The following is a 23826-nucleotide window of genomic DNA, read 5'->3' on the forward strand; positions in this document are numbered from 1 at the left end:
ATAAATGATCACAAATTTGTGTACTTTTATTTGGATGCTATTGCTTTCACCAACTTGATACTTGGTTTTTCACTCACTGATCTGCTCAACAACTTTCACTGAGCAGGCAAAGAACTGTGGCATTGTGTTTCATGCCAAGATGGTTTTGAAAACTTATTCAACATCTTTTGTAGCCCAGGCATATTCCTATGGACTCATAACAGCCTTGCAAAGAAGTGTTTATTATCACTGCTTACAAAAGAGGACATGGACCTTACAGAGTTAAAGTGACTTGCCCAATATTCTACAACTATTAAGAATCAGACCCAGGATATAAGTATGGGTATTCTAATTCAAAAAGCAGATTTTTTTCTACTACACACAATCCTGCCCTCAAGCAGCTTGTCTAGCACAGGAGATAAAACACAGAGGTGAAAAACATGGGAGATTTAAGGTGCTCAATTATATCACACCTTTATACACCAAGCCAAGTTGCTGATGTTAATTTGCGGCCTTGACTCTGATAATAAGGCTTGTCTTGTTCCTAATATCCTATCATCACCTCTACCCAGTTCTGGCAATTAGATCCCTAGCCTAAGTCCTATTTTGGTGTCCTGCTTCATACCCTGGGTCTTGTGAAGCAGACGGGACTAGATGGCACTAGAGTGCAACCTCTGGGGTTTTTGATTTCCTCTAAACGGACTGCCTTAGAGTTCAGAGTCACTGTCTGTTCTACATGTTATCTGGAATTTGCTTGCTCTTGCATACTCCTTAGTTCAAGCTGTCATCACGCATAATTTGAACTACTGTATTAGCCTAACTGGTCCCCTGCCTTCAGAGTAAGTATCCTTAAGCCACCCTCTGCATTGTTACGCACAACATCATTATATAACATAAACCCAATTATGTCCTTCCCTACTTAAAATTTTTCACAGGATTCTTGAAACTTTTAGGATAAAAGCCAAATCCTTCAAAAACACATAAAATCCTTTCCCACCTAATCAACTACCACTCATCCCAGTATAGCTATATCAAATTTCTTGCTATTCCATAAATAGAAACAGTAGATCCATGCCTCTGAGGTTTTGCATGTACTGATCCCTCTGTCTGGCATTTATCTCCTTGCATGTTAGTGAACAAATTCTCATTCACCCATTAGGGAAGCAGAAGCACCACCCCATCACCAAAACTTTCCCCAGAATTTCATAGTTGTGTTGTGCTCCAGAGCACCTTCATGCATGCCTCTGTTAAGATGTTCCCACACTACATGGTAAATAGTTACTGATACAGAAGTGTCAGTATCTTGAGGGGCAGGACCTCCTGCTTAATTTAAGCATCCCCATTTATTTTTCTGCCCATCTCTGTGATAGCCTTCCTACTTTCTGTTGGACCTCAACTCCAAAGTTACCATATATTCTTTATCTGTGTCAACTGTGCCCTTACCCAGGATACAAAGATGCCTCTGAATCTCCAATTTACAGTACTTATTCTAGGTCCTACCTTCTTTCAGTGTGCATTTAAGAGGAACAAGCTTATTCATGTGTCAAAATATGACAAACCAAATGCCAAGTTTGGAGATACTAAATTCATCTGGTGGGTGAGGAGAGACTTAATGTAAATGGTGGTATTAAGCTTAGGAGGAATCGTGGACAAGGCTAACAGTCAGGTACTACTGAAACAGGACAGGAAGCAGAAAATGAGGTCCTAAATTAAGCTACCTGTAGAGGAGAAGGCTGCCACACCACCCACTCCCACTTATTAGCTGGGGGCTCTGTGCACACCTTAGATTTAGGAAAACACAGAAAGTCTTTGCATATAAAATGAAAGAAGTAAGCACTTTTTGAGTGCTCTTTCTGTTTGCTGTTGTTGTTCAGAGGAAAAGCAATTAGAAGTGAAGGGCATTTAAAAATGATCTAACCTCAATACACTGAAAGTCAGAAAAGAAGTAAGATAGAGGCTTGGGGAGAGGTTATATTTTGGGAGACTACATGGAAAAAAATGGGTCAGTACTGGGAAATGGCAAAAACAGAGGCATAAAAAAAAAAACAGTGAATAAAATAACCCAACTGGATAAATATTGAAACAATACATAAGCCTGGTTAGAAGTGCTCTAATTTAAACTTAGAGTTAATTTCTTTCTTAATTGTAAAGAAATAGACGTTTCATGAAAAGAAATTTCAAAATTATGAAAATTTTATTTTTTTATTTTTATTTTTTTAAATTATTTTATTTATTTATTTTTAAAGATTTTATTTATTTGACAGAGAGAGAACAAGCAGAGGGAGAGAGAGGGAGAAGCAGGTTCCCTGCTGAGCAAGGAGCCCGATGTGGGACTCGATCCCAGGACCCTGGGATCATGACCTGGGCCAAAGGCAGCCGCTTAACCGACTGAGCCACCCAGGCATCCCAAAATTATCAAAATTTTAGAGTGGAAACTGGCAATGTGGAGAAATAGAAGATAATTAAGATGAACACACACACATATATATGCTGTAATATTTTTAAACTTTAATTTGTTAGCTACAAAATATGTGGAAATATTCTGTATTTCCTGAGTCCCTACTATTTACACAGCAGTTTTTGGCATCAAGTAAGGTTCTATGTGAACAGTCATTTTCTCTTAAAAAGTCCTCTTTTAACAATGCAACCCTCCCTATTAATTCTTAGTACAGGATCCATTTTCTCACTCATGTTTTAAGAAAAAGTCTACGTGTTACTGCTCTCCTATTAATATTTTCTCTTAAATTATTTTTAGATTATATACCTTTTAATGTCAGTAAAATTAAATGCTTAGAAAGGTCTAATGTCTTCAGTTTAGTCAGGCTGTTGTTAGAAGTAACATTTCTGTCTTATTTTGGCTGGGAAGCGGGTTATGATGAGCCAGAAGAGAATGAGCAGCATGAAGTAGAGAGAAGCCCTACTCACCAAACCACGCCTGCTGGTCTCCTTGAACTTCTATGGCTAAGCCAAAGTCTGCCAGTTTCACAGCTGCTCCCTTGGATTTGCTAGCTAAAAGCAAATTCTCAGGCTTTATTTAGAAAGAAAAAAAGAGAATGAAGTGAGAACCTATTTTAAGTGACTATTCAAAACTAACAACATTTTGTAAGATTAGGGGAAAAAAAAGTCATGCACTGTCCTCTTTCGCGGAGACTGTCATTCCTAAATCCCAGGGAAAATATGGTTAGAAAAATGATTAAAAATTATCATGTGTGCAGGCTTCAGACAGATGCATAAATGTACTAGAGAGATACGGGGAAGAAGAGAGAATACACTTGGGGAGAGATCAAATGAACGGAAGCACCTGTCTTGACCTGCTCACATGCTTCCAAGGGCTGCTGAGGTCCAGACTTGGCCATGGACATTGACTTAGAAGCCTAATAGAGCACAGACATTTTCAGCAGAAGGAAACTTGGCAAAATGATAACAAGAGTTGGACCAATCTACAGACATTTGGCAAATGAAACTGTGCAAATTAAATCCTAGTTGACTTCAAGAGTTTGGACCCAAATGTAGTCATTTTGATTCCTCAATGTTTCCAAACAATTTCTGTACAAATTTTGGAGTCTTATTCTGAATTACATATTAAATTGCTGTCTTTAAGAATCTGTTTATTCTTAAAGGCAGAAAGAGTGTCCTATTTGCCAAATGTTATAGTTAGCTTTTTTTTTCCTTATAAGCCAGTTTTTTAAAACATAATTTATATGTCTACAAAGTGTGATTCAAAGCATTCCTTACATATTTGTTCTCACATCTTGGAATACTATAACAAAGATACATTTTCATTTTCTTGGGTATTTATTATTATTCAAGGACTGATAACTCGGTCTTGGAATAAGGCTGTGTTTATACCACTGTTTCCCAACCAGGGCATCGAGACACACTGCAACTTTGAAAACAGGCACGAGGGCAAAGTCTTTAATTTCCCCGACCACCTTTGTGGATTTTAGGAAATGAAGGGAGAAGACAGTCAGGAAAAGGAGGCTGATTAATACATACACTGAAGTCTACCATCCCCAGGTATCCGGATGAACATACAGCTGGATTGGTACATATACATTTGGGCGAGTAGTTCAACATCTTCTTACCTTGGACTAAAACCCAGCAAATTTAGAGGTGTGCCTCGGACTGAAAGAAGTTGGGAAACAATGGAGTCTACAAGTGCCAAAACAATTGTCTGGAAATCTAAATATTCAGGTCATTCAAATTGGTTCTGTTTATGTGTTGGCAAACTAATTCAATATTTTTTTTCATGAAATGGCTACTTTTTTCTTACTGAATTAGGCAATTCTGTTGATTGTTTTGAGCTTGTATAAACACAGCCTAAACCAATATTTAATTTATTAATTAAGCCAGCCATGCAAATTAGCAAAGACTCATAACCAGAACTTGAAAAAATTAGGTTAAGTCTATAAGAAGTAGGAGTGTAGGCAAGTAAGTTTTAATCAAGTACCAGACTTCTTCAGGCTATTGCTGTTCACTGCCATCAGATTCATCACTATTATGACAATAGGTAACTGTAAGGAAAACTGTAATTTCTTAGGGCTGATAGGGCTTTTTAAATTACCTCAACACTAAATACATGATAATTTAGTTTGGACACTGGGATGAAGAGGTCTCAAGAATATGAAAGATCTCCATGCTGAAATAACCTTTAGTAAAAAGCTAACATCCACAATTACTTGGAACTCTGGTTATCTATTAATGTAGTACAGTATCTAACCATATTATATTATTAATATTTGACATTTTATTTTCACAACTAAAATTTATGGCCTACTACATTCATGCATTTTCTAATTTAATCAAAAAGTAATTTCCAGCTATTAATTTATTAAATAAGTGACTTGGAAAAACCACATCAAACTGTAAGCAATAGTTTCTTTGTAACCTTCACGTTCAAAAGCACTGAGATGTCAGAGATCTCTGCTAATACACATCTGTCCTAATTTGTCAACCACAGACTCATTCAAAGAAAGAGTTCCAATTGCTTTAGAAATCATGTCATTTTAGGTCTTTTAATCAAGTAGTACTGAAGTCTGTTGAGCAAATGCCAGTGCCATCAGTAAATAAACTTTTAAAATATTTATCACTAGATCAAAAAAGGTTCTGGGCAGTGCTGTGTGCATTACGCCCTTAAATACCAAGTGTCTGCCAATTCAGAAGAAATGGAACACCTTAGAGTTTTATCATACACGGCCTCTGAATGACTGGGGCAAATATTCATACTTAGAGATGACCTAGAAGACCTCTCTATAGGGCCTTGTGAGTCATCCAGGGAAATAATTAATCCATCTGGATATGTGTTTTACCTTATACCCACGAAGACTGTTCAGCTGCAGTTATGTATAGGAAAAGGCAGGGCTCTTTCAAGGTTACTGTGTAGATTTAAGAATTAATAGAACTAAAATGGCTTCGTGTTTGTACATATCTTTTAAGCAAATCTAAAATATAGAATTATGGAATGCAAATTGAAAAATCAGGATGCTTACTGCCTTTATTAAAGAATTCTTTTCTTTATAAAATATTTCATCACAAGATTGCTTCTAATGGCCAGCTTCAATGAAACATCAGAAATAGCACACAAATTTGATTTATATACAACTGTTTGGATATATTCAAAATTTGAATAATCCTGTAATCATGTTCTACCATTTATATAGCATCCAACTTGAATATGTGTTGTAACACAAAAGTTCACTGGCAAGTAGGTTAGTCCAAATTCTGAACACCTACAGAAAAGAAGATAATGTGTGATTGTATTTCATAAAAGCCAAAATGGTAGAATCTTTCAGCTAATTAGTGGCTGCTTCCTTAAAAGGATCACCACCATTACCTGCTACTATTCACCTATTTTGATTTTCTAAAGCAAATGAGAAAGGTGAAATCAGAAACACAGGTCTTCCAGTGTATAGCTGAACATGAGAGAAATGGGCAACATGATGATCTAGAAAAAAGATGAAGAGCTAGGTCTATGTCCTGGGACTGACTGTGATTAACTGTGTGGACATGGGCAACTCATAGACTCTTGGAGCTAATTAGTTCTTCCATTTCTCAAATGAACATTATAAGCATATTTCTCATAACACTATACATGAAGTTATAAAATCTCATTGGATTTTATCACAAGAGCCTGTCCTCTGTATGGAACAATATACACATTACATTGATTAGTGATTAGCTATTACACTCCGGGTACAGCTGGCCATGTCACCGTGCAGGACACTGGATATTTGCAATGAATGTGCGTTACTTGGGGGATGTCTACATTCCTAAATCTAATGCAATCTATTAAGCTGATCTTTATATATTGAGATTATCTCTAAATTCCTATAATGCAATCACTTTTTAGGTTGGTTTTTAAATAGATTCTACTGACATTCTCACACACAGGTTCCTTCCCCACCCAACTGCTTCCTAATGATGCAGGATTTTCCATGACATCTGGTCTTAGTGTCAACAACCATTTATAGCATATCAGCTGTAATGAGCAGCAACTGTTGGCAAGTTTAGTTCTGTGCTTCCATATGGATGCAATGGCAACTTCTTTCAATGTGATTTGAGATTTTCTTGAATCTGTTCAAATATCTCAAAGTACCTAGGCAGGTTGCTGGGATCACTTTTAAGACTGGGACTGACTTGGAAGATAAAATAACTCAAACCCCTCAGTCTCTAAATGAGGTAGGGAGATCCAAAAAAGATGGGAGGATTTGAAGCCAGATTCCTGATTTCTTCTTTTAAAGATGTGATACTGAGGAAACTCCTCCGATGGTATAAAAATGGGTCATTTGCAAAAGACAGTCCACTCAGTAGACAGTTGCAAAAGAATCTGAAGTATTCAAAAATATTTCCTACCCATATCCAAATAAAACCCAGGGGAAAACTTATGAAATATGAGCCATAGTTTCAATCTTGCTTCTCAAAAATCTCACAAACACATCACAAGAATTTCTAAATTAGTGTGATCTTTATTAAGGAACTGATTGGGCAAAGGTGATGATCATCTTCAGCATTAGTCATATCTGTGCACATATGTGATTATCTAGCCAACAAAACTCAAACATTAGGAATTTTTATGTGTAGTGAAAACATGTGTTTTACTTTTTTTTTACAGCTTTTTTCTTTATGAATATCATATAACAGCCAGTTAGTTTTATCATTCTATATTATTTAATTCTTTCATTTCTTTAGATATTAATTTTTAAGAATTGAAATTGTCTTTTTGGATTTCCTTCCTCTACTGGATAGTATTAGTTATTTCAACATGAAGTTAAGCATTCTGTGCTTTGGTGTGTTTTCAGTCACTTTTCCTTTGCCAAAGAAGGTGAGAACAAAGCTCCTAGAGATAAACTAAGTGAAAGTGCATGAACTGAAAAGCTTGAATATCAAGTTCACTCATGCACATGGCAGAAGTTCTTCTATGCACATGGTACGAGTGACTATTGCTTTTATTTTTATATAGAATGGATGCTTGAATTTATGTACTCAGCAGAGGGAGTTCTCAGCTGATGCACTGTTCTGTGATTACGAAGTACTATTTCCATCACCATGCATACATGAGCAAGTTCATAAGAATGATCTGTTTTCCATTCCTGTTTTCTTATTTCTTCTACATTATTAACACATACTATCAGCACATACTTCTACACTGTTAGCAAATACTTCTCTGAAAGAAGCAGAGCAGAGTGCAACCACAGTGGGACTGTGCCAATTACCTACTGTTTCTCCATGGCCTGACACACAGCTGTCGGGTTCAATAAAGAAACACAAGAATGACCAATGGATTATGGAATTTATCACTTACTGAGTTTGTGTCTAAAACACCTAGACATACTTTATACACAAATGACAAGTTCTTTAAACTTTCATCTGAGTATACTTCTGAGAAAAGTGGAACAATTGCAATTTTATAATTATTCAAAATGTAGATTCACAATTTGATAAATCTACTACTAAAGAGGATTTACTGAACGCATGTCATATTCCCCCAGAAAATTAATTTCTCTTTTCTGGTCTTCAATTTTATTCCTATATTTAAATTTAACCCCCCCATTTCCAAAATTATTATTTTCATTAAAATCTATTCTCTCTCTCTCTCTCTGCCCCTTCCCTCCCTTTCCTCTCTTCCTCCCTCTCTCTCATATCCATCCATTGATCTAATGATTTTTCCATTAAATGACATTGTTTTTCAGGAGGTAGTCTAAGGGAAAAAAAGCAGCATCTCCGCTGAGGCGATTCACAGGTGTTGATGTGTTGCTAAAAGATTGTTTTATGTACAAAGCTTTCTATCCAGATGCTGTTCATGAAGTAGTTTGGTAACCATTTCTAATGCACCTTGAACTGAAGACATCTTACTATTTTGTGTGAAATATACTTATATGATAAAGCAGAGCTATAAAACTGTCTCCTTTGACTTACTTCTGTTCCCTGATTCACAGAAACTGTATTCTTCAGGCTGTTAAATGGAGAACACATCCTTCTACTTCTTGTGACCTCAAGAGTTGTCACTTGTTACTGCCACCGCTCTTTAACCTAATATTTTTCCGGATTCAGTTTTCGTCTGACATATTTCCTTTTTTCTGGGAGGAACAGCATTGATACATATTTTAAAATGATCTTTAATTCAGTGGCCTGTAGGTTCTAGCCACACAAGGTTTGTTCTTATTTTGCTCTGTAATTTGTGCCCACAGCTCTGATAGAGCCTCAATAGGTGCTCAAGAAATGTTTGATGTTTGTTTCTCTCTTTTTATATCTGAATTTTCAATTATCAGCTCACAAACACTCAACACTAAGTTACAGTAATCTACTCTTTATAAACCATCTATTTTTAGGCACTCCAGACTGATTGTCTTGATGTGGCCCAAGTCAAATGTGGCAAATGCATTTCATTCTTCTCTACGTCTCATTTTCCAAAGGCTGTAACCAATGCCACTTTACTGATTTGCTAAATAAGAATTTTTTCCTTTGAACATCTATTAACAAATTATGTTGTGCACACCCTCAATTCCATACTGTATCTTAAACATAACTTAAACTTATTCTCTTATTCCTAATGATACAGATTTTGTACAGCTCTGGAAGATCCATAAGCAGGATCATTTTAATCATTTGATTCACTAAACTTAGAACCATTTCCCAATTCTTAATGTTGCTGGCAAAATTACTTTCTCATCATTGTTTGACCTATTTTTTGGCCTTTCTAAAGTTTTCGATTTATCCAACTAATGAATTGAGAAGTGGTACCAATCAAGTATGCAGACTCTGGAACCAAAATGCTTGGGCACAAATCATAACTTACTAGCTGAGCAACCATGAACAAGTTCTTTCACTCATGGTTGCTAAATCTCTCCTTATGCAACATGGGGAAGATCAAAGTGCCTTCCTCATAAAGCTGTTGTTAAGATTCCTATGGTAACACAGTACAGGGTACATGGTAACTGCCTGATAAATGGCAGCTATTATCATTTTTATTACTAATGTCCCGCCTTGATCCAAATCCTCCCAAAGACGAGAGTCATATTCCTGAACTATAGTACTATAATTATGTCACCACTGCTAGATACTCCTTAATACTGCTTGGATCTGACACTGGATTCACCTCAGACGAAAGGTCTGTGTATCCACTGGATACTGCCTGGTTGTGATTGATATGCCTCCTTTATGCTAATATCCCACCACACGGAGCCTTCTCCTATTGCTTGTTTCTGGGACATCCTCCAATTGTCTGCTGTGCCTCAGCCTTGTCTCTAGGTTCTTATAATTTTCCATCTGGTGGATTCCACTGTCTAATAAGCTCCCAAGAGTGGCAGTTATTCAAATTATGATCTTAATGTTATCACTGTATCAAAGAGTGATACTTACCCTCTTTATTCAATATTAATTAACATACACAAAAATCTATTTTATTCAGTGATGCCTTTTATATTATAAATGTGCTTTTGATTGAATTTCATTCATTCCAAAATTGAAAGCATATGCCACAAGTATTTACTAAGTATAAAGTCCTAAATTAGGTACTGTGGAGTAATATAGTATTATAGGTAGGTACAGTAAGGTAATACAGCTATTGTTCTAGAAGAGGCTTACAACAAAATGTACAGCACTCATATGCTTATAGGTGCCTTTAATAATGAAGAACATAACACTTCCTGTGGTTTTGTCTCAGTGATATGGACAAATTAAAATGTGCATCAAACATTTGTATTATATATGAATTAACATATGAATCAGGATATGGAAACAAAATATATGACCTAAGAATAATAACGGCAAATTTTTGTTTAAAGCTTGGTAATAAGAAATTTTACCAATATTTTTCATTTTAATATACTGGCAAATATGCCATTACAAACAGTATATTTATCAGATAAAGTATACATGTGGGTATAAAAGACATAAAACAAAGCCAGGGATTTAGCACCCATAGGGTGTGTGTAAAATGCCTCTAATATACTCTAAGTATGTTATGAAATGGCCTACTGAAACATGCACCGAAAACTAGACTCAATTGAAATCTGTTCCAGTCAGCAATTTGACAGAAACCAAGAGAATTACAAAAATTATAACAAGCTCTATGCAAAGTTCACCCCTATCCTCTCAGATATCAGAATCAGAATGAATCAGAATAAGAAGGGAGAACAAAAACACTTTCATCCCTTGAAAGAAATCTGATGGATGATTCAGCAGGTTATTTCTTTTGGTAGTTAGCCTCCCTAAAAGTCACCTGCCTGAGTTTTTAATTAGTCAATTTAGCTCATATGTCAGAAAATAGATTTTCTTCTCAGCCCACATCCTAGGCCCACTGCCATCTCTGATTTAAGCTCCAGTCTTTGAAGAGCTCAGCTGAGTATGAACACTCACAGAAGTCTAATAGCGCGACCCCACAAGATATATTTTAAAGGTCATTTTTCATCCTTGGTTTTTAGAGTATACTTATAATTATATAACATGGAGTAAAATATTTTAAATGATAAATTTATTAAATAGAGCATGTAATAAAATAGCATAAATAAATATGCATGCCTATATATATTCACTTAAAAAGGAAAGTAGTACTGTGAGTTCTGAGAAGTAACAAAAAGGGGCTCTCTCTCTACATGGCTAGTAAGGAATTCTTGAGGTGGTTGCCAAAGATAAGAATTTTTAAAGGAACATATTGTTTTTCCTTAATCCTGATGGGTACATTTGGTAAAGTGTTAGCAGATGTACACAGTCTTATCTCGGCTCTCCAAAGAAAAAAAAAATGCCATTAACCATACCTTTGCTTTTGACATTTAAAGCTCTAAGACTCAAACTGAAATCAAAGGAAAATTCCAGAAACCTAAGGCAATGCTTTGCTTACACACCACATCTTCAAATAAGTTGTTGTGGATCCTTAGCGATACATTCTTCTAGAGCATATTAAATGAATGGAAAGTACAGATTTATCATTATTAGAGAAGCCTGCACATGAGAAACCAGCCCAGGTCTTCCCAGTGAACACACACAGTTGAAGACATGGCCACCTCTGTGGCATCGCTGCACCAATGCCTGGATGTGGTGAGGCTTGAAACAAAGAATGACAACTATACAGTACTCACATTTGCTATTTTGCCCACCCAGTGGTTTCATTTAAATTTCTAGGCCTTCACTATATCTCTGAAATTCCATGAGTGAAACTAGACTGCTGAGAGGACAGAAAAATGACTGAAAGAGTAGTCTCCTTCTGAACTATTTAATTTCTAAATGATCTAAACATTTCTCATCCTCAATGGTATCAGAAACTGAGTGGAGTCTTAAAAGTATTAGTCCATATATATGTTATATAAATATTATTTTATAATAACATTTGTTTTACTTTTTTCCTTTCTGTTTTAAAAGGCACTACTATCTTGCTACCTAGGAAAGTAAATAAACAAAGAACCAGGAAGCCTCAATGTCCTCGGAATTCCTGGGACTACTGTTAAGGGAAAGAGACTTCAGAGCCCCAAATGGAGGTTCTTTAACGCCAAAAACCTACTTAATAACTTTATCTTTATTCTCTTTATAATTTTCATAACTATTTACATAATATTAGGTATACACAGTATGACTCTAAAATAGGTATGTTTGATCAATGTCCACAGAACAGGTTTAGAATGAAGAAGAGATCATCAGTCCTACGCAAAATTATATATAAATGCTATATATTCTTAGGAGGAAGGAAATATAGCAGCCTATTTATTGTTAATGGTAGGACATTATTCCTCTGGATGAAATGGGATTTATGTAAATCGCAAGTGTGGAGGAGAGCAGATGAAATAAGAGAGATATGGTGAGGGAGTGTTTTCGTAATGTGTTGGAATGAGTCCACACAATTTTCTTGCTCATATTTTTGCCTTTACAGGCATAACTGCAGCTGAACAGTCATTAGGAATTATGTGGTGGTTTATCTTCTCCAACGGCATTACTCACCTTCAGGTCCCGATGGACTACGCCCATCTGATGGCAGTGTAGCACAGCCTCCAGGATCTGCTGAATGCAATGACTGCATGCAAACACCAGGGGGCGTGTGTTAGTTCCAAGCTTACACTCACTGTCTGTACACCCTCACAGAGACTGGGTTAAAGTGCAAAACCAGCAGACAACTGGGGTTGTGTTTTACCACCTTCAGTAATGTAAACATATTGCTCAAGTAGAGTGACTACTACCTCAAAGCAATCAGGATCTTGCCAGATGTTAGCGAAAATGTGGATCCACTTGATCTAGAAAAAAAACCATCTTAAAAATATTTAATTCAGTAGCTCATTTCCTAGTTATAAATTCTTATAGGAAAAGAACTGGAATGCAAATAAAATTTTTATAGCTGTCGTGGTCCACCTCCACCCCACATAAAAAAACTGTTTCCCTAATCCCTCCCATTTTTCTAGTATCATTCCAAAGCTGTCACATTAGTAGTCAAGGCACCATTAAGGTTAAATTAGGATACGTAATGAATTTTTGATAAATCATTAACTTCTTGTGCTTTAATTTAGCTGGCAATTATTATCTCTTGCCTGAGGGTTCATCAGACTCAAATGGAGCAATGTGTAACCAGTTGTTTTGCTACAGCAACCCATGGTCTCAGAACAGAAGTGGTGTTTAAATCTACAGGCGGACATACATCACAGGCCAAGTTTATCTCCAGGCAAATGCTGGACATTTCAGGAGAGCCTGCCCCCAAACCGCTTCTAGTAGTTTACTGCTTGGAAACTTGACAGGTTGTGTTCCTAATATTGTCCTTCCCTTTTTGCTATGATGTATATTTAGCCTGTAGATGAGCAAACTGAAAGAGGCATCATGCATTATCATTTCATCATGTAGTCATTTTAGGGAAAAATTGGGAAAGGCAAGGGAACCATTTTAAATACCCACCCTCTGCCCTTTCCCCAGAAATAAAACCAAAAAAAACCTCCTTTGATTCAGATTTATGGACTCCATATACTGACCTTCAGGTCCCTGTGAACTATGCCATTTAGGTGACAATGATTTACACTTTCTAGAATCTGCTGTATACAATGACTGTAAAGATACAAGGGCAGAATGGAAGGGAGAACATTTTAAAGGTACATAATCACATTGAATACAAAATAAAATGAAAGTTAAAACGAAACAAACAAACAAACAAAAATTATATTTTTTCACAACATCTTTTTTAGCTTTACACTGGAATTTAATAATGCTGAATAAAGCTAATTCTGGTTCTAACAAAAATGACAGCCAACATAGAGTTTGTGACATGTTCAGACAAAACAATTTGAGCTGTGTTTTTTTTTTCATTGAAAATGTACAAATTAAATCACTTGTATATTGAAGTTAAAATTTCCATATTCGAGGAGAAAAATTCACAAATATTCCCATAACGTTCTGGGAAAATTCTTCAGCAGTATAAAATTTATGGGTATTTCTCATACACATCTAAACTGTTTAAAATCTGAGGTCACAATTAAACATAGGTGTTGAAACAAGAGGGTAAACACAGATGAAGTGGCAGGTGAAACAAGGGTTAAAAAACATGGAGCGACACATTTATCATTTCAACTTAGAAATGGTGCTTCTTATAGAATATAGTAAGAGGAAACTAATGCAAGTCTCCAATAACAGAGGGAGAATTTCAAGTAAACCCATGACATAAAACAAACCCCTCTTCAGGATAGGCATACTCTGGAGAAGGGCTAGGACCTTACAAAAAAATAAATTTTAAAATCCCCTGGAACACTGGTAATTGTTAGATATATTTCCATACACCACAGTGAAGGAAAACTTTCCTTATCACTATGTCAAAAAGCACAATTTACACTATTCTTATTAAGGGCTCGCTGATGTCAAACAGACAGCTAATTAAATTAGAGGGGATAAATCATCGCTAGGCACATGTAAGGTCCCATGAGCTGTCATCTGACATAAAATAATATAGGTCACACTGACACATTTTGTCCAAATTTACATTTGTGCGATTCAAATGCGTGTTATGTACTGAGCTACATTCATTAACAAACATTTTAATAAGGACGTTTTCAACCATTTAATGCACAAAAAATATCACTCCAAAGTAAATTCTTGAATTATAAAAAGTAATCACCATCTGATTTCTTACAATGTGAATGTAAAAAAGCGATCAAGGTTATGATTTTCCAGCTCTAACTCTATAAATAGAGTCCCACTAAAAGAGCTAAACATTGGTTGCTTTTTGACAACATATCTTATTTGAGTGTTGGTAATTATTTTTTAAATATTATGACTTTTTTATCCCTTCACTTTGTACTACTTTTTAGAAATATTTCACTTTCTCTTCTCAAACCACAGATATAAGTTATTAGGCTTAATGAATAATGCAAAATAAAGTGTACAATAATTCATATTAAATGAACTTCATCACTTTTTACTAGTGAGAATGGATTCAATTCTTCAGTTCTTGAGGACTAGTAGGGAAAGACTGTTCCTTCTCCTTCATTTTGTGTAGGACCTACCCTAAAAAATATTCACTTCTAGTGAATTCCAAAACCTAATATAAACATGCATATAAAATGATCCAACCCATAGGGTCTCCCCTGTTATCTACAGGGCTCTTCAATAGTGAAAACAGTTTCTATTTTAATTTCAAACAATACTTTTAAAACACAATGACCTGTTTAACATAACTTTAAAAAGCAAAATAAATGTAATTCCCTAACTTGTTAACTACCTTGATTAAAATTATTGCTCTCTCTGGGCAAGTGGGCAAATAGCTACTAGCAAGGATGCTCTGAAGCTCCCTTTCAGGGCCCTAACATGAGAACTGGGGTGAACTGAGCAAGTGATGATTCACTTATGATAGTATAAATGATACGTCAGTTTCTATTTGACTTTGGCAGTAAAAATTCCATTAAAAAATTAGAGTGTAGTCATGTACAGAGAAGATTCACAGAATGTCATAAACTGGCATAAAACCAAGAAGATTAATTAGAGATTTGCAAGTGAGCCGGTGGGTCCATGTGCTACTTTGAAGGGATGGGGAGGGAATCGGCTATCAGCTGACTATCTGCTGAGTGCAGGCTACAGCAGATTAGCAAGCTTTAGGAAGCTCTGAAAGCATTAGAGAATGGGGCCAGACAATAAGTAACTGAATTTTCATAACATCTCATTTACATTGTTAATAATGAGTCAATAGCTCAAGGCCAGATCTTTCAAATTAAGTGCCAACTACTGAATATGTATAAAGAAATGCCAAGGAAAACTAACATGATACAGTCTAAGTAATATCTAGGCAAGTAAATTAATATCACTTCACTCCAAAAAGGTTGACTTTGTGTAGCCTAGGAAGTTTCAAATGAGAGAAAATGGATAGCCATTGTTAACCTCTGTAAAGATGATGCCAATTAACAAGGTTGGGAAATCCTTCTGAACCCTCTGAAATATCCGAATAAATATTTTTCACATGAGGGTTCCAAAAGCCATCCTGGAATTCCCAAAGAGTTAAACAGCTAATACTGCTTTAAGGAGAACACTGGGACTTCTGTAGTCTGTTTCTTTTTATGGTCTCTGATTAAACCTGGGTTGTTCAGTGGAGCTTCCTGTGATGATGGAAATGTTCTGTATCTGCTATGTCCAATTGGTAGCCACTAGCCACTTATGGCCACTCAGCATTCAAAATGTAGCTAGTACAACTGAGAAACTAAATTTTTTATTTAATTGTAATTAATTGAAATTAAAATAGCCATGTGTTACTAACGGCTACCATAATGGGCAGCTCAGGATCTAGAGACCAGAAGACCTGCATTTTTGCTCTCTTAACCTCGCTAAAAAAGTACATTTCTTTAGCAGAAGTCATTCCAGGTAGAGTATAGATTTTATTATTTATTTTTTAAAAGACTAACTGGAGATGCTAGTTTAGACCAGATTCTAGTTTTGTTTTCCCCAAACAATTATCCTGGAAATTCTTAAGAGAGAGAAACAGCAATTAAGAGGGACTCATCATGAGAAGTTGTCCAAGATGGTATTATGAGAGTCTCATAAATACTAAGGGTTATGACACATTTGTAAAGAGATATACTGAACAAGTGTCATTTGAATGTTGAGTCTTGTATCTTGCCCCTGGGCAAGTCACTTACCTGGCATCGGCTTCACTGTAATACTCTCTTGCCACTATGTCTTCAAACAGTTCACCTCCAGTAACTCTGTAAAGACAAATAAGATACTGACATTAAAAAAGAAAAAAATATATGCCTCAATGGACTTGCACCATGTTCATGCAGAATTTTTGTTTTCAGATTACTTTGAAAATTACTATCAAGCCTGTAGAGTATGTGTTTGCAGGTTGTATCTCTCTGGAGGGGCTTGTTTTTAAACTGCAATAAACACGCCTTTATGGGCTAGAGGTGGCCTTCCAAAATACATACCACTTTTGGGCTGAGTGCTACCTAGATTTTCTTTGTAAAGCACCCCAATTTCCTTTATGCTCCATGTATTTGCCAGTGAACACAGACCTAGGGCTTTTGGAAATGTCCCTAGAAGGCAGTACTGATCCCTTGCCAACTAAGAAGCCAGATCTATCCTCCATCTTTAACTGAAGACTTTCCCACAACTCAGCAACTGGATTTAGTTACTCTACAAAGTACATTCAAACCAGGGGTTTCAAGGCTCTCTATATAAGTAGATATAACTATCTTTGGGATCCATTTCTTCCCCCCGAAAGACTGCTGCTCTGGGGCTAGAATTCCCTAACCCGTGATTCTCTGGCTTAGGTTTCCCTCCCCCCACAATAAATGTTTTTAACATATTTTTTTAGCAAAATTCAAAAAAATATGGAAGCATACCAAGCACTCTCTTATCTCTCAACCCCAATTCTACTCTCCAAAATAAACTAATTTTAACTATTCATATCCTTTTATCTTTCTGTGTATCTTTAAACATATCTTGCAAACACAAAAAAAAAAAACCCACATATTTTCTCACAAAAGTAGAATCATGCAATAAATACAAATTATTAGGCTAACTGTGTTTTTCATTTCACTTTAGGTCATGGGCACCATTTCATGTCAGAACATTTTCCTTATTTAAAATAAGTAATAAACAGAGATATACATTTGTGTGTATGAGGACAGGGCAAACTGCCTTCTACAATGGTTGCACCCCCAATGTTGTAAAGGTGCCCAGTTTTTTCCAGTTAGAAAAAAGTTACTGCATGTTAATATTTCTTAATTATTAGTGAAGTGAACCATTTTCTTATGCATTTATCAGCCATTTCTTCCTCTAGTATGATATGGCTTGATTTTAAAAGGAAATTTCAGCTTTGGAGCTTAACCCTGTAATAGCTAACATTTGCTTACCATGTGCTACACAGTGTGCTAAGTATTATATTAATTCATAAATCCTTGTAATTATTGTCTGAGATGAGTTTTACCACTACCTCAGTTTATTGATGAGAACATGGAGGTACAGAGAGTAACCTGCCCAAGACTTAAGTGGCACAGGTGGGCCATCCATTCCACAGCCCCTGCTCTCAATCTCTCAATCTGCACACAATGTAGCTGTTCCAATAATTACACTGTCAATCTTCCCAGAAGTTTAGAAGGCATGAGTCATTTGAAAAATCACTGGGTGAAGGTACAAAGCTTGGTGTATGTTCATTATGGAATGGGAGATAAAATTACACTTAAGAGAGCTTTTTTTTAAAAAAAGATTTTATTTATTTATTTGACAGAGAGAGACACAGCAAGAGAGGGAACACAAGCAGGGGGAATGGGAGAGGGAAAAGCAGACTCCCCACTGAGCAGGGAGCTGGACATGGGACTTGATCCCAGGACGCTGGGATCATGACCTGAGCCAAAGGCAGATGCTTAACGACTGAGCCACCCAGGCGCCCCTCTTAAGATAGCTTTTTAAAAAAATTTTTCATTTGCTTTAATAAGTTCTAAAGCATCATCAAATAATAACATGTTCCAGAGATGACCAGTTATTATTTTCTTCTGTATTTTCCTTTCCTAAAGGAAAAGAGGCAATACTAAAAACTTAATGTGTCTGAAAGTTTATGCAACTCTGACTCTTCTTCATAGCATCCTGGATATTTATAAGACCTTTAATGCTAGAGTCATTATTTTCAGTCTTCACATATAAAATGTGCCTCTAAAATTATTTAAAGCTTTGTATGGGCTTGTTCTGAAAACCATGGTTACGTGTACATGTAATTTCATTTAATAGCTCAGCAAGTTTTTATCCCCAGTTAGAATAACAATAATAATGCAATCACATAATGTACCTGAGATAAATTATAATACAAAATAACTGAATATTAGATAGAAGGTACTTCCAACAAACCCATTATCATCCCTATAATGATAATAACAGTTTGTGGGATTTATTCCTTTGAATGAATGTGACTAAGTTAAACATGATATATATCCATATGTACCTTTGTTTTTGATCATAGGTACCTAGAAACTCTGTATTACACACAAGTGTGGTTTGTAAAGTGTTTAACAAATATTGATTAAAAAGCTTATTGCCAAAAAAAAAAAAAAAGCTTATTGCCATTAACGAAATTGCTGCTTATAGTAGTTCCTTAAGTATACTGTATATTCCAAGAGAACTGTCACGTCTTAAATCACTGGAATCACAACTTACTGATCTTTGCTACCATAGCATCTAACCTATAATATTTGCTCAATTAAGGAGTACTGAAGTAATGATTACATGAATTAACCAAGTCAGAAGATCATGCTGTCCATTTACTCTAAGTCTGGACCTCACGTGCACTTAAAAAGGAAAAAGAAAACATAAAAATTTGGCTCTCTATGGCAATAGGTTTTATTTCTAGGTGTTTGTATTTAAAGATGAATATTAAAAACTCTTGGGGCCTAGCATTCTTGTAATTTTCAATGAACTAGTCTAGCTGTTAAAGAAATTTAAGGTGTACAGAGTTTTATGTTAAGCATCTCTGACAGCACTCTTTCTCATTTTCTAACATTCATTCTTCCCATTATTTAAAAATATCCTCGTGCAAATGAAACCATTTTATCATTTCTGTTATATGTATAATAAATGTCTGGGAAGGAAAAAATGGAGTTCTAATAGAACATGCTGCCTTGAGGATAAGCTATTGAATTTTCTAACTTTAACACATTTCTATACTGACATTATTGTTTAATGGAGCATAAAATTAAGCAGTAGTTATTACAGATTTTTAAAAAAATTTTAGCATGCTATGTAAAATTTCATACAAAGTCAAATTAAATCAGTCTCATGAATAAACTGTTAATTAACTAAGTAGAGATTTTGTGAATAAATTAATGTTGGAGTTCTGCTATGATATAAGGCATATCAATTATATATCTGAAGCATTAATTACCATTTATGAATCTCTAGAACATTAGGGCTTCCAGGGAAAAAATAAGATCATCCTAGAATCATGAAAAGTTGAGACTTCACATATCAAAAAGATAAATACTTTTGTTGCTATTATTGTTATTTATAGGGATGTTGATTCATTCTGTGTTATCCCACCGAATGAATTGTTCTTTTCTTCCTAGTCTATATATGATTTATATCAGAAATGATTGAAAGTGGTTTCATATTGAATGAAACATTTATAAAATTTCAGGAGGATTACAGCCTTGAGTATGAGGCTAAGCAGACAATAGAGTCCAAAACTGGGCTTTAGAAGATCAAACAGTACCACATTAACACAAGAACCAGCAATGACACAGTGACTAGAACCCCTGCCCCGAGGTGGTGGGGGGAAACCCAGGAATCGCAGGATGCAGCCAAGTTGGAGGGTGCAGCTAACTCACAGTAGGAGGGAATCTCACCAAAGCAGGGCCAGGAATGTCCCCTGGAAAAAGAAGTAATTCCTCCCAAACACTAAGTATAAAGCTGAAGAATAAACCCAATGAGTAGAAGCCACCAGACCTGTAATCCAAGGCTCTGAGCAGAATCTCTAGAACATTAGGGCTTCCAACATTAGCTGGAGTCATGTTAGCAAAGAATCACTACAGTCAGATTTTTGTCAAAAAACATATCATATGCTGCCTTGCATTTGGGTGACAGGCATGTCTCCTCTAAGACAGAAGCTATGATGGTGATGTGTTCGTTTTTCTATTACCTTCATGGTGCCCAGCACACTGCCTTCTATATTGTTGAACAATAACAGCAAATATCCATTGGGTGCTCACTACGTGCCAAGGCCAAGTGTTGTTCGAAGTTTCTATAGGTTACAAGACAGTAACCCCATGAGGTAGATACTAGTGCTATTTCCATTTTATAGAGGAGAAAACAGAAGTAATGAAAATTAAAGACTTTTCCCAAAAACACATAGCACAAGAAGGAAAAAGGGTTTGTTCTCATCTGTGCTGCCCTAATAGCTGCTCCCCTGGACACAATCTGGAGAGCAGAGGAGCAAGTCAAGGGTCTCTGGAGAGCCCAAAGGGTCATGTTGAAAGACTGGAAAGAATACTGACGTAAAGGCATTCCATTTATATCCCTTTTTAAAAAAAAGATTTATTTATTTTTTGACAGAGAGAGAGACCACAAGCACACAGAGCGGCAGGCAGAGGGAGAGCGATCATGACCCGAGTTGAAGGCTTATGCTTAACTGATTGAGCCACCCAGGCACCCCTATATCTCTTTTTTAAAGTCAGACTGCTGGCCAGGGCTGGAGAATAGTCATTGGTCAAAGTAAAGCTGACCGGGGTTCATCAACAGGAGGGTTACTGCCTTTTTTGGCCATGTGGGATGGCCCCTTGTATGACAAGACTGTTAGCACCAGGCCCCACGCTAGGTGCCAATGGCACTACCTTGTCAGTGTGGCAACCTGTGTGCCAATTTATACCATTTACAGTCACTCCCCTCAGGGCCCCCTAGACATCCTTGATGTCTGAGCTAAGGGAACAAAATCTACAGAGATATAATCGAGAACTTAGGTCTTCTTGGCACCATGTTTTAACATACATAGTCAATCAAGCTAACCATTGGTTCAAGGGTCCTTTAGGCAGACATCAATAATGGAAGACAGTATCTTCAGTATCCTTACAGAGTGCCTGATATACAGAAGGAGCTTAATAAATTTGCTGAGTGAATAAATGATTAAATAATTAAATGGGTGAATGAAACCATAAGCATCTGCCCACAGTTCTATGGTTTAACCTGTAAGTTAGAATCTGAAGGTGAAGAACCTTTCCTGCCTTTTGTATTATTTATCTACCAATCTCTAACCAACTCCTGCTGATTTTATCTCCAAAACAGATCTTGAATTAAGACTTCTATCTCCACTACAATGTTACCAGCCCAAGAAGTCACTATCTGTCACCCACACTTCTGCAAAAGCTTCTTTGATTGGCCCAGCTTCCTCTCTTGCCCCTCTGCCATCAGTTCTCCAGATAGAAGCTTTAAATGTGCTTCATATTTTGTCCCATGCCTACAGGAAGCCCTTTAAATAGCTGTCCATTGCTACTGGACATGACCTTCAGAGTCTCTGCCTAATTTGTACTCTGCCTGTCTTCTGACCCTCCTTGACACTCCTTCTCCATCCTGCTCCAACCACAAATGGCCTTCCTCCAGTTCCTCAAGTACACCAAAATCCTTCCCATCCCTGGGCCTTTTCACACACTTGTTTTTCTTCCAGGACATTCCCAACCTGTCTACCACTATTACCTGGTGAGTAAATCCCTCTTATCCTTAAAATTTGGCTTTAATTTTATATCTTTAGACCTCCACTCATCTACATTATCTTACCCCCCTAGAACCCTATGTTATTCTTCATAACACTTGTTCACCATTATAATTACGTGTTTGTTTATGTACTCATTTGTTTAATGTTTGTCTCTCTACTAGTATGGTAGCTCTGAGAGGGTAGAATGTGTTCCTGTGTTTTCACTATAAAATAACCAGAGCTGAGTCATAGTGCCTTTGACAAGCTCATTAAATGCTTTTAAGTGAATGATTCCAGAGTTTTATATTTCACAGAGAGGTAGATGTGTGAGATGATCATATATCAATGTCATAATGTTGGTTAATTCCTGATATCATATCACTTACCATTATATTTTGATAAGAAGGTAAGGATTTTTCAAGCAGTTTTCCCCTAGAAATCATTTATCTCAGCTCTGGATCTTGTAGTATCTTTCCCACAAGACAGAATTTGTCTATGAACTAATCACGTCAGGAAACAAATGCAGAATTATTTACTGAATTCATTATAAGGCACATGTTTGGATTAGAGATTGAGAAGGGAATAAAAGCATGGTATTTTAACAATTTTGGGAAGACAGCTAGCTATATTTCATTTTTTAAAGAACTGAACTATGTCTCTTGTTACTATAAATACAAAGAACAAGAACATCTATATGTCCAACTTCATTTGACATTATGCCTCTCTCATATGTTTGGATACTTGCAAACTTCCTGGTCAATGATCAGTGTTTCAAGATGAGTCAAGTGGTATAACCATGACATGAGCAGAATCAGATGTACCCGCCAGTCCCATTAAAACTACAATGGTAGGGCACCTGCATGGCTCAGTCAGTCAGTTAAGCATCTGCCTTCGGCACAGGTTATGATCCCAGGGTCCTGGGATCAAGCCCCACATTGGGCTCCCTGCTCAGTGGGGAGTCTGGTTCTCCCTCTCTCTTGCCCCTCCTCTCTGCTCATGCTCTCTCTCTCTCTCAAATAAATAAATAAAATCTTAAAAAAAAAAAAAAAGCTACAGTGGTAGATATGGGGGCAGCTGATGCAAACTGGGGATGGAGGGATTCAAAGCACAACCCTGGTTTCATTCTTAATACCATTGTTAGTATCTTATTTAGCTAAGATCCATTTCTTCTTTTTTAAAGATTTTACTTATTAGAGAGAGAGAGAGAGAGACCACAAGCACAAGAGAGAGAAGGAGAGAGAGCAGGGGCAGGGAGAGAGGGAGAAGCAGATTCCCCACTGAGCAGGGAGCCCAACGCGGGGCTTGATCCCAGGACCCCAGGATCATGACCTGAGCTGAAGGTAGGCGCTTAACCGACCGAGCCACCCAGGCGCCCCTAAGATCAATTTCTTACGTAAGTTATTTTCTAGCTGAATACCAAATATTTGATGACACCTCTGAAGTAGTGGATTATCTGAAGTTGTTCAGAAATTCTGAATGAATTCCGAATTGGATTACGGAAATTTAAAAAGGCTGGGAGTTTGCTTTAATAGAAGGTCCAAAGAGTTTCTTATTGATCCTGATGTAAATAGATTTGCTGAGTCATACAAAGAATCACAATTGAGATGATAAAACTGAGGCCATTGGAACTGTTCCATTCAAAACTGATTCTGGCCAGGAGGAGAGAGACAACATACTGGAGGAGGCACAATTTGGGATATTAGAAGCAGGATAGTATATTCACGGGATCT

General features: G+C 36.5%; 1 protein-coding gene across 17 annotated transcripts in view; it reads right to left on the minus strand.

Annotated features, from left to right (window-relative positions):
* The window catches only part of CAMK2D (calcium/calmodulin dependent protein kinase II delta), a 323991-nt gene that overhangs the window by 86093 nt on the left and 214072 nt on the right, over positions 1–23826 (minus strand). For 10 of the 17 annotated variants that reach the window (XM_032401064.1, XM_032401062.1, XM_032401075.1 and 7 more), the window contains exons 5-7: positions 16563–16628; positions 13422–13494; positions 2905–3007 (exon numbers count right to left, since the gene is read on the minus strand). In XM_032401064.1, the coding sequence (XP_032256955.1) occupies positions 2905–3007; positions 13422–13494; positions 16563–16628 (242 nt within the window). Of the gene's footprint in view, positions 1–2904; positions 3008–12408; positions 12482–13421; positions 13495–16562; positions 16629–23826 lie in introns of all 17 variants that reach the window. The other 7 variants (XM_032401065.1, XM_032401063.1, XM_032401076.1 and 4 more) reach the window with 1 other exon arrangement.

The sequence above is a fragment of the Phoca vitulina genome, unplaced genomic scaffold (genome assembly GCF_004348235.1).
Source record: "Phoca vitulina isolate PV1807 unplaced genomic scaffold, GSC_HSeal_1.0 scaffold3, whole genome shotgun sequence".
Taxonomy (NCBI): Eukaryota; Metazoa; Chordata; class Mammalia; order Carnivora; family Phocidae; genus Phoca; species Phoca vitulina.